The following is a 13704-nucleotide window of genomic DNA, read 5'->3' on the forward strand; positions in this document are numbered from 1 at the left end:
AGTACTGACATCCTTTATAAGCCTACCAATTCCCACAGCTACCTGGACAATACTTCTTCCCACCTGTCTCCTGTAAAAATGCTATTCCCTTTTCTCAGTTCCCTCATCTCTGCTGCATCTGTCCCCAGGTTACTGCTTTCCTTTCCAGGACATCAGGGATAGAAACACAGAAAGCCTACAGCACAATACAGGCCATTCTGCCCACAAAGTTGTACCGAACATGTCCCTACCTTAGAAATTACTAGGCTTACCTATAGCCCTCTATTTTTCTAAGCTCCATGTACCTATCCAAAGGTCTCTTAAAAGACCCTATTGTATCTACCTCCACCACCGTTACCGGCAGCCTATTCCATGCACTCACCACTCTCTGCATAAAAGACTTACCCCTGACATCTCCTCTGTACCTACTCCCCAGCACCTTAAACCTGTGTCCTCTAGTGGCAACCATTTCAGCCCTGGGAAAAAGCCTCTGACCATCCACACCATCAATGCCTCTCATCATCTTGTACACCTCTATCAGGTCACCTCTCACCCTCCGTCGCTCGAAAGAGAAAGGCCGAGTTCATTCAACCTGTTTTCATGAGGCATGCTCTCCAATCCAGGCAACATCCTTGTAAATCTCCTCTGCACCCTTTCAATGGCTTCCATATCCTTCCTGTAGTGAGGGACCAGAACTGAGCACAGTACTCCAAGTGGGGTCTGACCAGGGTCCTATATAGCTCCAACATTACCTCTCAGCTCCTAAATTCAATTCCACGATTGATGAAGGCCAATACACCATATGCCTTCCTAACCACAGAGTCAACGTGTGCAGCTGTTTTGAGCGTCCTATTGACTTGGACCCCAAGATCCCTCTGATCCTCCACACTGCCAAGAGCCTTACCATTGACACTATATTCTGCCATCATATTTGACCTACCAAAATTAACCACTTCACACTTACCTGGGTTGAACTCCATCTGCCACTTCTCAGCCCAGATTTGCATCTTATCAATGTCGTGCTGTAAACTCTAAAGCCCTCCACACTATCCACAACACCTCCAACCTTTGTGTCATCAGCAAACTTACTAAATCATTGCTCCACTTCCTCATCCAGGTCATTTATAAAATTCACGAAGAGTAAGGGTCCCAGAACAGATCCCTGAGGCACACCACTGGTCACTGACCTCCATGCAGAATATGACCTGTCTACAACCAGGCTTTGCCAGGCAAGCCAATTCTAGATCCACAAAGCAATGCCCCTTTGATCCCATGCCTCCTTACTTTCTCAATAAGCCTTGCATGGGGTACCTTATCAAATGCCTTGCTGAAATCCATATACACTACATCTACTGCTCTACCTTCATCAATGTGTTTAATCACATCCTCAAAAAATACAATCAGGCTCGTAAGGCATGACCTGCCATTGACAAAGCCATGCTGACTATCCCTAATCATATTATACCTCTCCAAATGTTCATAAATCCTGCCTCTCAGGTTCTTCTCCATCAATTTACCAACACTGAAGTAAGACTCACTAGTCTATAAATTGCTGGTCTATCTCTACTCCCTTTCTTGAATAAAGGAACAACATTTCCAACCCTTCAATCCTCCAGTACTTCTCCCGTCCCCATTGATGATGCAAAGATCATCGCCAGAGGTTCAGCAATCTCCTCCCTTGCCTCCCACAGTAGCCTGGGGTACATCTCATCCGGTCCCAGTGACTTATCCAAATTGATGCTTTCCAAAAGCTCCAGCACATCCTCTTTCTTAATATCTACATGCTCAAGCTTTTCAGTCTGCTGTAAGTCATCCCTACAATCGCCAAGGTTCTTTTCTGTAGTGAATACTGAAGCAAAGTATTCATTAAGTACCTCCGCTATTTCCTCCAGTTCCATACACACTTTCCCACTGTCACACTTGATGTGTCCTATTATTTCACGTATTATAGACAATAGACAGTAGGTGCAGGAGTAGGCCATTCAGCCCTTCTAGCCAGCACCGCCATTCACTGTGATCATGGCTGATCATACACAATCAGTACCCCGTTCCTGCCCTCTCCCCATATCCCTTGACCCCGCTATCTATAAGAGCCCTATCTAACTCTCTCTTGAATGCATCCAGAGACCTGGCCTCCACTGCCTTCTGGGGCAGCGATTTCCACATATCCACCACTCTCTGGATGAAAAAGTTCTTCTGCATCTCTGTTCTAAATGGCCTACCCCTTATTCTTAAACTGTAGCCTCTAGTTCTGGACTCACCCATCAGCAGGAACATGTTTCCTGCCTCCAGCATGTCCAATCCCTTAATAATCTTATATGTTTCAATCAGATCCCCTCTCATCCTTCTAAATTCCAGTGTATACAAGCCCAGTCACTCCAATCTTTCAACATATGACAGTCCTATCATTCTGGGAATTAACCTTGTGAACCTACGCTGCACTCCCTCAATAGCAAGAATGTCCTTCCTCAAATTTGGAGACGAAAACTGCACACAATACTCCAGGTGGGGTCTCACCAGGGCCCTGTACAGCTGCAGAAGGACCTCTTTACTCCTATACTCAATTCCTCTTGTTATAAAGGCTAGCATGCCATTATCTTTCTTCACTGCCTGCTGTACCTGCATGCTTGCTTTCATTGACTGATGTACAAGAACACCTAGATCTCGTTGTACTTCCCCTTTTCCTAACTTGACTCCATTTAGGTAGTAATCTGCCTTCCTGTTCTTGCCACCAAAGTGGATAACTTCACATTTATCCACATTAAACTGCATCTGCCATACATTTGCCCACTCACCCAACCTGTCTAAGTCACCCTGCATTCTCATAACATCCTCCTGACATTTCACACTGCCGCCCAGCTCTGTGTCATCAGCAAATTTGCTAATGTTACTTTTAATCTCTTCATCTAAATCATTAATGTATATTGTAAACAGCTGCGGTCCTAGCACCGAACCTTGTGGTACTCCACTGGTCACAGCCTGCCATTCCGAAAGGGACCCGTTAATCGCTACTTTTTGTTTCCTGTCAACCAGCCAATTTTCAATCCATGTCAGTACTCTGCCCCCAATACCATGTGCCCTAATTTTGCCCACTAATCTCCTATGTGGGACTTTATCAAAAGCTTTCTGGAAGTCCAGGTACACTACATCCACTGGATCTCCCTTGTCCACTTTCATAGTTACATCCTCAAAAAACTCCAGAAGATTAGTCAAGCATAATCTTCCCTTCATAAATCCATGCTGACTTGGACTGATCCTTCTACTGCTATCCAAATGTGTCGTAATTTCCTCTTTTATAATTGACTCCAGCATCTTTCCCATCACTGACGTCAGGCTAACCGGTCTATAATTCCCTTTTTTTTCTCTCTCCCTCCTTTCTTGAAAAGTGGGACATTAGCCACCCTCCAATCAGCAAGAACTGTTCCTGAATCTATAGAACATTGGAAAATGATTACCAATGCGTCCACGATTTCTAGAGCCACCTCTTTAAGTACCCTGGGATGCAGACCATCAGGTCCCCGGGGACTTATCAACCTTCAGACTCAACAGTCTATCCAACACCGTTTCTTGCCTAATATAAATTTCCTTCAGTTCATCCTTTACCCTAGTTCCTTTGGCCACTATTATATCTGGGAGATTGTTTGTGTCTTCCCTAGTGAAGACAGATCCAAAGTACCTGTTCAACTCATCTGCCACTTCCTTGATCCCCATAATAAATTCACCCGTTTCTGTCTTCAATGGGCCAATTTTGGTCTTAAGTATTTTTTTGTTATTCACATACCTAAAGAAGCTTTTACTATCCTCCTTTATACTTTTGGCCAGTTTACCTTCGTACCTCATTTTTTCTTGGCGTATTGCCTTTTTTGTTATTTTCTGTTGCTCTTTAGAAGCTTCCTAGTCCTTGGTTTCCCACTCATATTTGCTATGTTATACTTCTTCTCTTTTATTTTTATACTGCCCTTTACTTCCCTCGTCAGCCACGGGCACCCCTTAATCCCCTTAGGATCTTTCTTCCTCTTTGGAATGAACCGATCCTGCACCTTCTGCATTATTCCCAGAAATACCTGCCATTGTTGTTCCACTGTCTTCCCTGCTAGGGTATTGTTCCATTGAACTTTGGCCAGCTCTTCACATACTTGTAGAATGCCTTGGAGTTTTCCTTAATCTTGCCCGCCAAGGCCTTCTCATGGCCCCTTCTGGCTCTCCTAATTTCCTTTTTAAGCTCCTTCCTATTAGCCTTATAATCTTCTAGATCTCTAACATTACCTAGCTCTCTGAACCTTTTGTAAGCTTTTCTTTTCTTCTTGACTAGATTTATTACAGCCTTTGTACACCACGGTTCCTGTACCCTACCATAACTTCCCTGTCTCTTTGGAATGTATCTATGCAGAACTCCACACAAATACCCCCTGAACATTTGCCACATTTCATCCGTACTTTTCCCTGAGAACATCTGTTCCCAATTTAAGTTTTCAATTTCCTGCCTGATAACCTCATCATTCCCCTTACTCCAATTAAACGCTTTTCTAACTTGTCTGTTCCTATCTCTTTTCAATGCTAATGTAAAGGAGATAGAATTACAATCACTATCTCCAAAATGCTCTGTCACTGAGAGATCTGACACCTGACCAGGTTCATTTCCCAATACCAAATCAAGTACAATTTCTCCTCTTGTAGGCTTATGTGTCAAGAAACTTTCCTGAACACACCTAACAAACTCCACCACATCTAAACCCCTTGCTCTAGAGAGATGCTGATCAATATTTGGGGAAATTAAAATCTCCCATCACGACAACTCTGTTTTTATTACACTTTTCCAGGATCTGTTTCCCTATCTGCTCCTCGATATCCCTGTTACTATTGGGCGGCCTATAAAAAAACACCCAGTAAAGTTACTGACCCCTTCCTGTTCCTAACCTCCACCCACAGAGGCTCCGTAGACTCCATGGCATCCGCCTTTTCTGCAGCCATGACACTATCTCTGATCAACAGTGCCACGCCCCCACCTCTTTTGCCTCCCTCCCTGTCCTTTCTGAAACATTTAAAACCCAGCACTTAAAGTAACCATTCCTGTCCCTGAGTCATCCAAGTATCTGTAATGGCCACCACATCATATCTTGAAGTACTGATCCATGCTCTAAGCTCATCTACTTTGTTCTTCCATCTGAGCGCGACCCTTCTCTATCACCTGCCTATTCTCCCTCTCGCACTGTCTACAAGCTTTCTCTATTTGTGAGCCAACCTCCTCTTCCCAGTCTCTTCCGTTCGGTTCCCACCCCCTAACAATTCTAGTTTAAACTCTTCCCAGTGGTCTTAGCAAACCTCCCTGCCAGGATATTGGTCCCCCTGGGATTCAAGTGCAACTCGTCCTTTTCGTACAGGTCATGCCTGCCCCAAAAGAGATCCCGATGATCTGAATCCCTGCCCCCTGCTTCTGGATGCCCCCCTTTTTCAAAGTCTGAGGTTTCCCTTCCTCTCCCACTGAAACTGCCCTAATGCAAATCTCTATTTCCTAGACATCCATGCTCACCCAATCTTCCCACTGCCTTAACAGGGACAGAGTGCCTCTTGTCCTCACCTACCACCACACGAGCCTCCACATCCAACACATAATTCTCTGTAAATCCCGTCATCTCTGAATGAATGCTACGTGCTCACCCCCCCCCCGCCCCTTCTGTGATTCCCTTGTCCATTTGTCCCTCCCACAGTTATCTCTGCAGGGGGACAAAGAGTCCTTCCAGATGAGGCAACACGTCACCTGTAAATCAACTGCAGTCGTCTATGGTGTCCAGTGCTCCTGATGGGGCCTCTTCTACATTGGTGAGTCCCATTGGGGACTGCTTTGTTGAGCACCTCTGCTCCATCCGCCAAAAGCAGTATTTCCCTGAGGCCAACTATTTTATTTCCTATACTCATTCCTATTCTGACATGTGCATGAGCTCCTCTGCCATGAGGAGGCTACTCTCAAGGTGGAGGAGCAACATCATATATTCTGTCGAGGTAGCCTCCAACCTGATGGCATGCACATTGGTTTCTCCTTCTGATAATTTTTTTCCCTTTTTTCTTTTCCCCTCCCTTTACCTCTTCTCCTCCCCAACTTCCCCTCCCTTTACCTCTTCTCCTCCCCAACTTCTCCTCTAATCACCAACCCTTTGGTACCCCTCCTTTTTCTCCCATGATCCATTCTCCTCTCCTATCAGATTCCTTCCTCTCCTCCCCTTTACCTTTCTCACCCACCTGGCTTCACCTATCACCTTCTAACTTGTCCTCCTTCCTTTCCCCCACCTTTTTAATCTGGGATCTTCCCACTTCCTTTCCAGTCCTTCCGAAACATTGACTGTATATTCATTTTCATAGATGCTGCCTGACCTGCTGAGTTTCTCCAGCATTTTGTGTTGCAAAGAACATAATGGTACATACCAATGATGAAACCCTTTCTATAATCTGGATGGCATTACTGTTTCCGGGATTTGGAATAGCTGGCCAAAATTTCTTCTTTATACTGAAAGTGAAGTTTTGAATAGTTAGATTCTCACAATTATGAAAATATCGTGTTGTCTGAGTTGGCTAAATGCTAGTGTCTAAATTAATCCAGTGGGAAGAGTCCTTGTTCTCCAAGGGTCAGCATCTTCTGCTATTTTTATTTAGGAATAATTTACAAAGACGTTTGTTTATTTTTATTTACTTAGAGATACAGGACACTAACAGGCCCTTAAGCTCCAGAGCTCAATTACACCCATGTGACCAATTAACCCACTAACTTGTTCATCTCTGGGTTGCGGGAGGGAACAGGGACACCCAAAGGCACAAAGTCCCTATGGACAGCGGCAGGAATTGAACCCAGGTTGCTGGCGTTCTAAAGCATTAAGCTAACCACTATGTGACTGTGCAACTGACTGTTGAGTCACAATTCACTTCTGTGGTTTGCTATTACACATGGTTCTGTAGTTGCAGATAAATTCACTGCATGTTGCGCCTATTATTGTCTTGCCACAGAATTACAAATTGTTGATTTTGCTACTATCATTATAAAACTTCTTACCTTTTAACAAGAACGGAGCAAATCCATGTCACCAGAAAGACAAAAACGATAATTGCAACGCAAACTAAAACAGCAATTGCTGCCAGTGCATCATCACCTATAGCAAACATTCAAACATTTCAATTTTAGACATTTATATTTCACATGTTATGTCCCGACTTGGTTGACTTCAATCTTCAGAATTACTAACCTTCTTATATAAACCACACATTTATACAACAAATATTTGAAATAATGAAAAAATGATACACAAAAACTGTTTGTTATTTATCTAAACTATTATTGGTCAGAAATATGTCGCTGCAATAGTCTGTAAAGTGAAAGCATTACATTTCAATAATGATACTTGTGGTTTAGCCCGTAGCCACCTTTTGTTCATTTTGCAATCACCATCCTCTTTTGTGGGTTGCTGCTGTTACAGTATTGAACATCCGAACACCACTTTGTGGTGTTTCTAAAAGATTCCATGGGATTGTTTTCAAACCACTGGAATCCCCCTTCATAAACTCTAAGAATGGAGCACAAAAAATGTCCAGTAATTTGTACAAATGACTTGCTTGAACTACTGTTCTTTTAATTATTTATCATCGATTGAAGTTCATGAGTTCTTTGTCTGCTGCTGGGAACAAGGCAGACTACCACAGGACCTCCGTGATGCAGTCATCATCACCCTGTATAAGAATAAGGGGGAAAAATCCAACTGCTCCAACTACCGGGGCATAACTCTGCTCTCCATCGCAGGAAAAGTCCTGGCAAGAGTACTCCTGAATGGACTGGTGCCCATCATTGCAGAAGAACACCTCCCAGAAAGGCAGTGTGGCTTCAGAGCCAACAGGAGCACCACCGACATGGTATTTGCTCTCAGGCAGCTCTGAGAGAAATGTAGGGAACAGAACAAGGGACTGTACATGACATTTGTTGACTTTACCAAAGCGTTTGACACTGTGAGAAGGGAAGGTCTGTGGCAAATCATGGAACGACTGGGATGCCCCCCAAAGTTCCTCAGCATGGCCATCCAGCTACATGAAGATCAGCATGGCCAAGTCAGACACAACAACGACATCTCAAAGCCCTTCCCAATAGGCAACGGTGTAAAGCAAGGCTGCGCCCTCGCGCTTTCTTCACCATCTTCTTCAGCATGATGCTTGAAAGAGCCACAGAAGATCGTGATGACGAGGACAGTGTCTACATCCGATACCGCACCGATGGCAGCCTGTTCAACCTGAGGCGACTACAGTCCCGCACCAAGACATTGGAGCAACTCATCCTAGAGCCTCTCTTCGCCGATGATGCTGCCCTTGTTGCCCACACGGAGGCAGACCTGCAGCGTATAATGTACTGCTCCACAGAGGCTGCCGAGCTCTCGGACTGGAAGTCAGCTTGAAGAAGAGAGAAGGTCTCCATCAGCCCGCACCTCAGGAAGATTATCACCTTCCCCGCATCACCATCGGCAAGGCAGAGCTGAAGACAGTCCACCAGTTCAGCTACCTGGGGTGCACCATCTCGTCAGATGCCAAAATCGACAAAGAGATTGACAACAGACTGGCAAAGGCAAACAGCGCATTCGGCAGGCTGTACAAAAGAGTCTGGAACAACAAGCATCTGAAGAAAGGCACAGAGATCAGAGTGTACAGAGCTGTTATACTGACCACCCTCCTGTATTGCTCCGAGTCGTGGGTCACCTACCGTCACCACCTACTACTCCTCGAGTGTTTTCACCAGCGCTACCTCCGCACCATCCTCAACATCCACTGGAGTGACTTTGTCACCAACACTGAAGTCCTTGAACAGGCAGAGGTCACCAGCATCGAGGCCACGTTGATGAAGACGCAGCTGCACTGGGCAGGGCACGTCTCCAGGGTGGAAGATCATCGCCTGCCCAGGGTTGTGCTGTATGGCGAACTCTCCACTGGCCACCATGACGGGGGGGGGGGGGGCACCGAAGAAGAGGTACAAGGACTCTCTGAAGAAATCCTTTGGCGCCTGTCACATTGACCATCGCCAGTGGTCTAGTCTCCGATCGCGAGGCCTGGTGACACACCATTCACCAGTCTGTCTCCTCCTTTGAGAACGCACACAGGGCTGGCCTTGAGGACAAAAGGGGAAGGAGGAAGAACCGTGACACAGCAGCACCAAACCCAGAACAGATTTCCCCTTGCAGCCGCTGCTGTCGGGTCTGCCTGTCCCGTATTGGCCTCGTCAGCCAGCAGCAAACCTGCAGCAGACATGGGCAGCCCCCTTCCTAAATCTTTGTTCATGAAGCCAAGCCATAATGTTGATGATGAATGATTGAAACTAAAGAACACAAGTCATGAAAACAGGAAAAGAACCCCTTGGTCCTTCAGGCTTACTAAGCATTTAAAAAGATCATGGTTAGTTCTTTCTACTTCAGCACCATTTTCCTGCACTCAATCCATCTCTTGATAAAGAAATGTATCAGAGTGGTAAACATTTTTCCAGTCTTCTGGAACCATTCCAGAGTCCAAAGATTCTTGAAAGAGCACTATTAATGCCTCCACAATCTCAACTGCTATCTTTTTCAGAAACCTAGGATGCAGTTCATCAGGTCCGAGTAACTTATGTACCCTCAGGCCTTTCAGCTTTTTGAGTACCTTTTCCCTTGTAATAGTAACTGCACTCACTTCTCTTCCCTCACACCCTTCAATACCTGGCACACTGCTAGTTTCTTTCACAGTGAAGACTGATGCAAAATACTCATTTAGTTTGTCGGCCATTTCCTTGACACTTGTTATTATTTCTCCTGACTCATTTTAAGTGCTCCTGTGTCCAGCCTCATTTTTTTTATATATTTAAGAAAGCATTTTTTATCCAGTTTGACATTGTTTGCTAGCTTGCTTTCATATTTTATGTTTTCTTTCCTAATGATTCTTTTAGTTGTTTTCTCCAGATTTTTTAAAAACTACCCAAGCCTCCACCTTCCTGGTAATTTTTGCTTTGTTGTATGCCCTCATTTTGCTTTTACATTAGTGTATATTTCCACTGTCAGCCGCAGTTGTACAATTTTGCCATTTCAGTGTTTCTTTGTTCATGGAATATATTTAACCTGCACCTTCCTCATTTTTCCAGAAACACACACCACTGCTGCTCTGCTGTCATCCCTGCCAGCATCACCTTCCAATTTACTTTGGCCAACTCCTCTCATACCACTGTAATTCACTTTACTGCACTGAAATTCTGCTGCGTCAGACTTTACTTTCTCCATATCAAGTTTCAAGATGAACTCAATCACATTGTGGTCATTGTCTCCTAAGGGTTCCTTTACCTTAAGCTCCCTAATCATCTCCAGTTCATTGCATAAACACCCAATCCAGTATAGCTGATCCGCTAGCAGGGTCAACAACAAACTGCTCTAAAAAGCCAAATTCACTGTCTTGGGATTCTTTACAACCTGATTTTCCCAATCTATTTGCATGTTAAAATCTCCCAAACATTACCCTTTTCACACCTTTTCTATTTCCAGTTTCCATTCTATTTCCACATCCCAGCTACTGTTGGGAGGCCTGTATGTAACTGCCATCAGAGTTCTTTTATCCTTGCGACTTGTTAACTCAATCCACAAGGATTCAACATCTTCTGATCTAATGTCACATCTTTCTAATGATTTGATGCCATTCTTTACCAGCAGAGCCATGCCATCCCCTCTGCCTACCTTCCTATCCCTCCGTAAAGTGTAACCTTGGACATTCAGCTCCAAACTACAACCATCCTTCAGCCACAATTCAGTGATGGCCACAGCATTATCCCTGACAGTCTGTTAAAAGTGCAACAAGATCACTCACCTTATTTCTTAAACTCCTTACACTGAGATATATCAATGAGCACTGTATTTGCTACCCTTTTTGATTCTGCATCCCTAATGTACTGATATTCACCCTGCTGGCTGCAATTTTGCCCTTCCTGACTGCCCACCATCTTTGCTTTATTTACCAACCATCCCTTTCTGAGTCCCTTCACTCCCATTTCCATCCCCCTGCCAAAATACTTTTCTTTGGTCTCAAAGCCAAAAGGGATAAACTTCTTGATAATCTTGGGAACTTGGCTCCCCTGGTGAAATCAGAAGTAACGAGCCTGGGTGTTGTCCCTGACTCAAATATGATTTTTAATCCCACGTAACGGAAGTGACCAGAGCAGCATTTCTACACCTCAGAAATATTGTAAGGGTAAATTGGTTTCAGTCACACAATGATGCCAAAGAACTAATTCACACCTTTAAATTGAATAGACTAGATTACAGCAATGCATTTTTACTGGCATTCCAAAGCAATCTACCGACAAACTTCAACTCGTTCAGCATGTTGCTGCTAGATTTTTAACCAAGCCCAGGATGAGGGAACACATCACTCCTGTACTAGCTGCTCTGCATTAGCTTCTTGGATCTTTCAGAATTAATTTTGAAGTTCTCTTGCTTCATTTTAAATCTCTCAGTGGTCTGGGACCAGAGTACATCACTGAATCATTTTCATTTTTTAATCCTGCTCGAGCTCTCAGGTCTTCTTCTGCTAGTCTCTTAAATTTAAACAATATCTGTCAGAACATAATTGGTAGGTCAGCTTTTCTGAACTATGCTCCTAAACTGTGGAATTCAATGTCTAAAACTGTAAGGGATGCAGACTCAGATGACACTTTTAACTTTTGTCTTTTATTTTCAGGTTTATTTTTATTTTTATTTTCATATTTATACTTTTATCCTATTGTAAAGCAGCGCATCTAGTCTGTGCCAACCCGTTAATTTGCTTAATCGACCTGCACCCGCAGGGAGCATATCCCTCTCATCCACATACCCATCCAAACTTCTTTTAAATATTCAAATTGAACCCACATCCACCGCTTGCACTGGTAGCTTGTTCTACACTCTCATCACCCTCTGAGTGAAGAAGTTTCCCTTAAACCTTTCCCCTTAACACATGCCCACCAGTTCTAATCTCACCCAACCCCAGTGGAAAATCCCTGCTTGAATTTACACTATCTATTCCGCTCATGATTTTGTACACCTCTATCAAATCTCCCCTCAATCTTCTACACTGTGTGGAATAAAGCCCTAACCTCTTCAACCTTTCCCTATAATTCAGGTCTTCAAGTCCCTGCAACACATCTTTGTAAACTTTATCTGCACTCTTTCATTTGCATCTTTCCTGTAGGTAGGTGACCAAAACTGTATACAATACTCCACATTAGGCCCACCATCATAACATAACATCCCAATTCCTGTGCCCAATACATTGATTTATGAAGGTCAATGTGTCAAAAGCTTTCTTTACTACCCTTTCTAACTGTCTATCAGTCCCTGTCTATCTAAATATCTATATATCTGATCCCTTAGAATACCTTCCAGTAACTTTCCCACTACTGATGTCAGGCTCACCGGCCTATAATCTCTTGTCTTATTCTTAGAGTTTATTGTAAACAACCAAACAACATTAGCTACCCTCCAATCCTCAGGTACCTCACCTGTGGCGAAGGATGTTTTAATTATCTCTGCTCGGGCCCCTGCAATTTCACACTAGCCCCCCACGGGGTCTGAGGGGACACATTGTCAGGACTTGGGGATTTATCCACCCTAACTTTCCTCAAGACAGCAAACACCTCCTCCTCTGTAATCTGTAAAGGGTCAATCACCTCACTGCGCTTTGTCTCACATCTACAGACTCTGTGTCCATCTCCCAAGTAAATACAGATGCAAAAAGTCCTTTTAAGATTTCCCCCATCACTTTCTTCTCCATGCATAGATTACCACTCTGATCTTCCAGAAGACTAATTTTGTCCTTTGCAATCATTTTGCTTTTAATAATCTACAGCAGCCATAAGGATGCTCCTTCACTTTGTCTGATGGAGCAACCTCATATCCTCTTTTAACTCTCCTAATTTATATAACCATATATCTATATAACAACTACAGCACGGAAACAGGCATACACTCACCTAGTCCCACTGACCCCGCACTCAGCCCATAACCCTCTATTCCTTTCCTGTCCATATACCTATCCAATTTTACTTTAAATGACAATACCGAACCTGCCTCTACCACTTCAACTGGAAGCTCATTCCACACAGCTACCACTCTTTGAGTAAAGAAATTCCCCCTCATGTTACCCTTAAACTTTTGCCTCCTAACTCTCAAATCATGTCCTCTTGTTTGAATCTCCCCTACTCTCAATGGAAAAAGCCTATCCACGTCAACTCGATCTATCCCCCTCATTATTTTAAATACCTCTATCAAGTCCCCCCTCAACCTTTCACGCTCAAAGAATAAAGACCTAACTTGTTCAGCCTTTCCCTGTAACTTAGGTGCTGAAACCCAGGTAACATTCTAGTAAACCTTCTCTGTACTCACTCTATTTTGTTGATATCTTTCTTATAATTCGGTGACCAGAACTGTACACAATACTCCAAATTCGGCCTTACCAATGCCTTGTACAATTTTAACATTACATCCCAACTCCTATACTCAATGCTCTGATTTATAAAGGCCAGCATACCATAAGCTTTCTTCACCACCCTATCCACATGAGATTCCACCTTCAGGGAACTATGCACCATTATTCCTAGATCACTCTGTTCTACTGCATTCTTCAATGCCCTACCATTTACCATGTATGTCCTATTTGGATTATTTCTACCAAAATGTAGCACCTCACACTTATCAGCATTAAACTCCATCTGCC

The 13704-nt window shown here is 43.8% G+C and overlaps 1 protein-coding gene across 9 annotated transcripts in view; it reads right to left on the reverse strand.

Annotated features, from left to right (window-relative positions):
- LOC132396663 (interleukin-6 receptor subunit beta) overlaps positions 1-13704 on the reverse strand; it is a 188553-nt gene that overhangs the window by 5055 nt on the left and 169794 nt on the right. For all 9 annotated transcript variants that reach the window (XM_059974415.1, XM_059974412.1, XM_059974418.1 and 6 more), the window contains 2 exons: positions 7022-7118; positions 6400-6481 (listed from right to left, as the gene is read on the reverse strand). In XM_059974415.1, the coding sequence (XP_059830398.1) occupies positions 6400-6481; positions 7022-7118 (179 nt within the window). The remainder of the gene's footprint in view (positions 1-6399; positions 6482-7021; positions 7119-13704) is intronic.

The sequence above is a fragment of the Hypanus sabinus genome, chromosome 7 (genome assembly GCF_030144855.1).
Source record: "Hypanus sabinus isolate sHypSab1 chromosome 7, sHypSab1.hap1, whole genome shotgun sequence".
Lineage (NCBI taxonomy): Eukaryota > Metazoa > Chordata > Chondrichthyes > Myliobatiformes > Dasyatidae > Hypanus > Hypanus sabinus.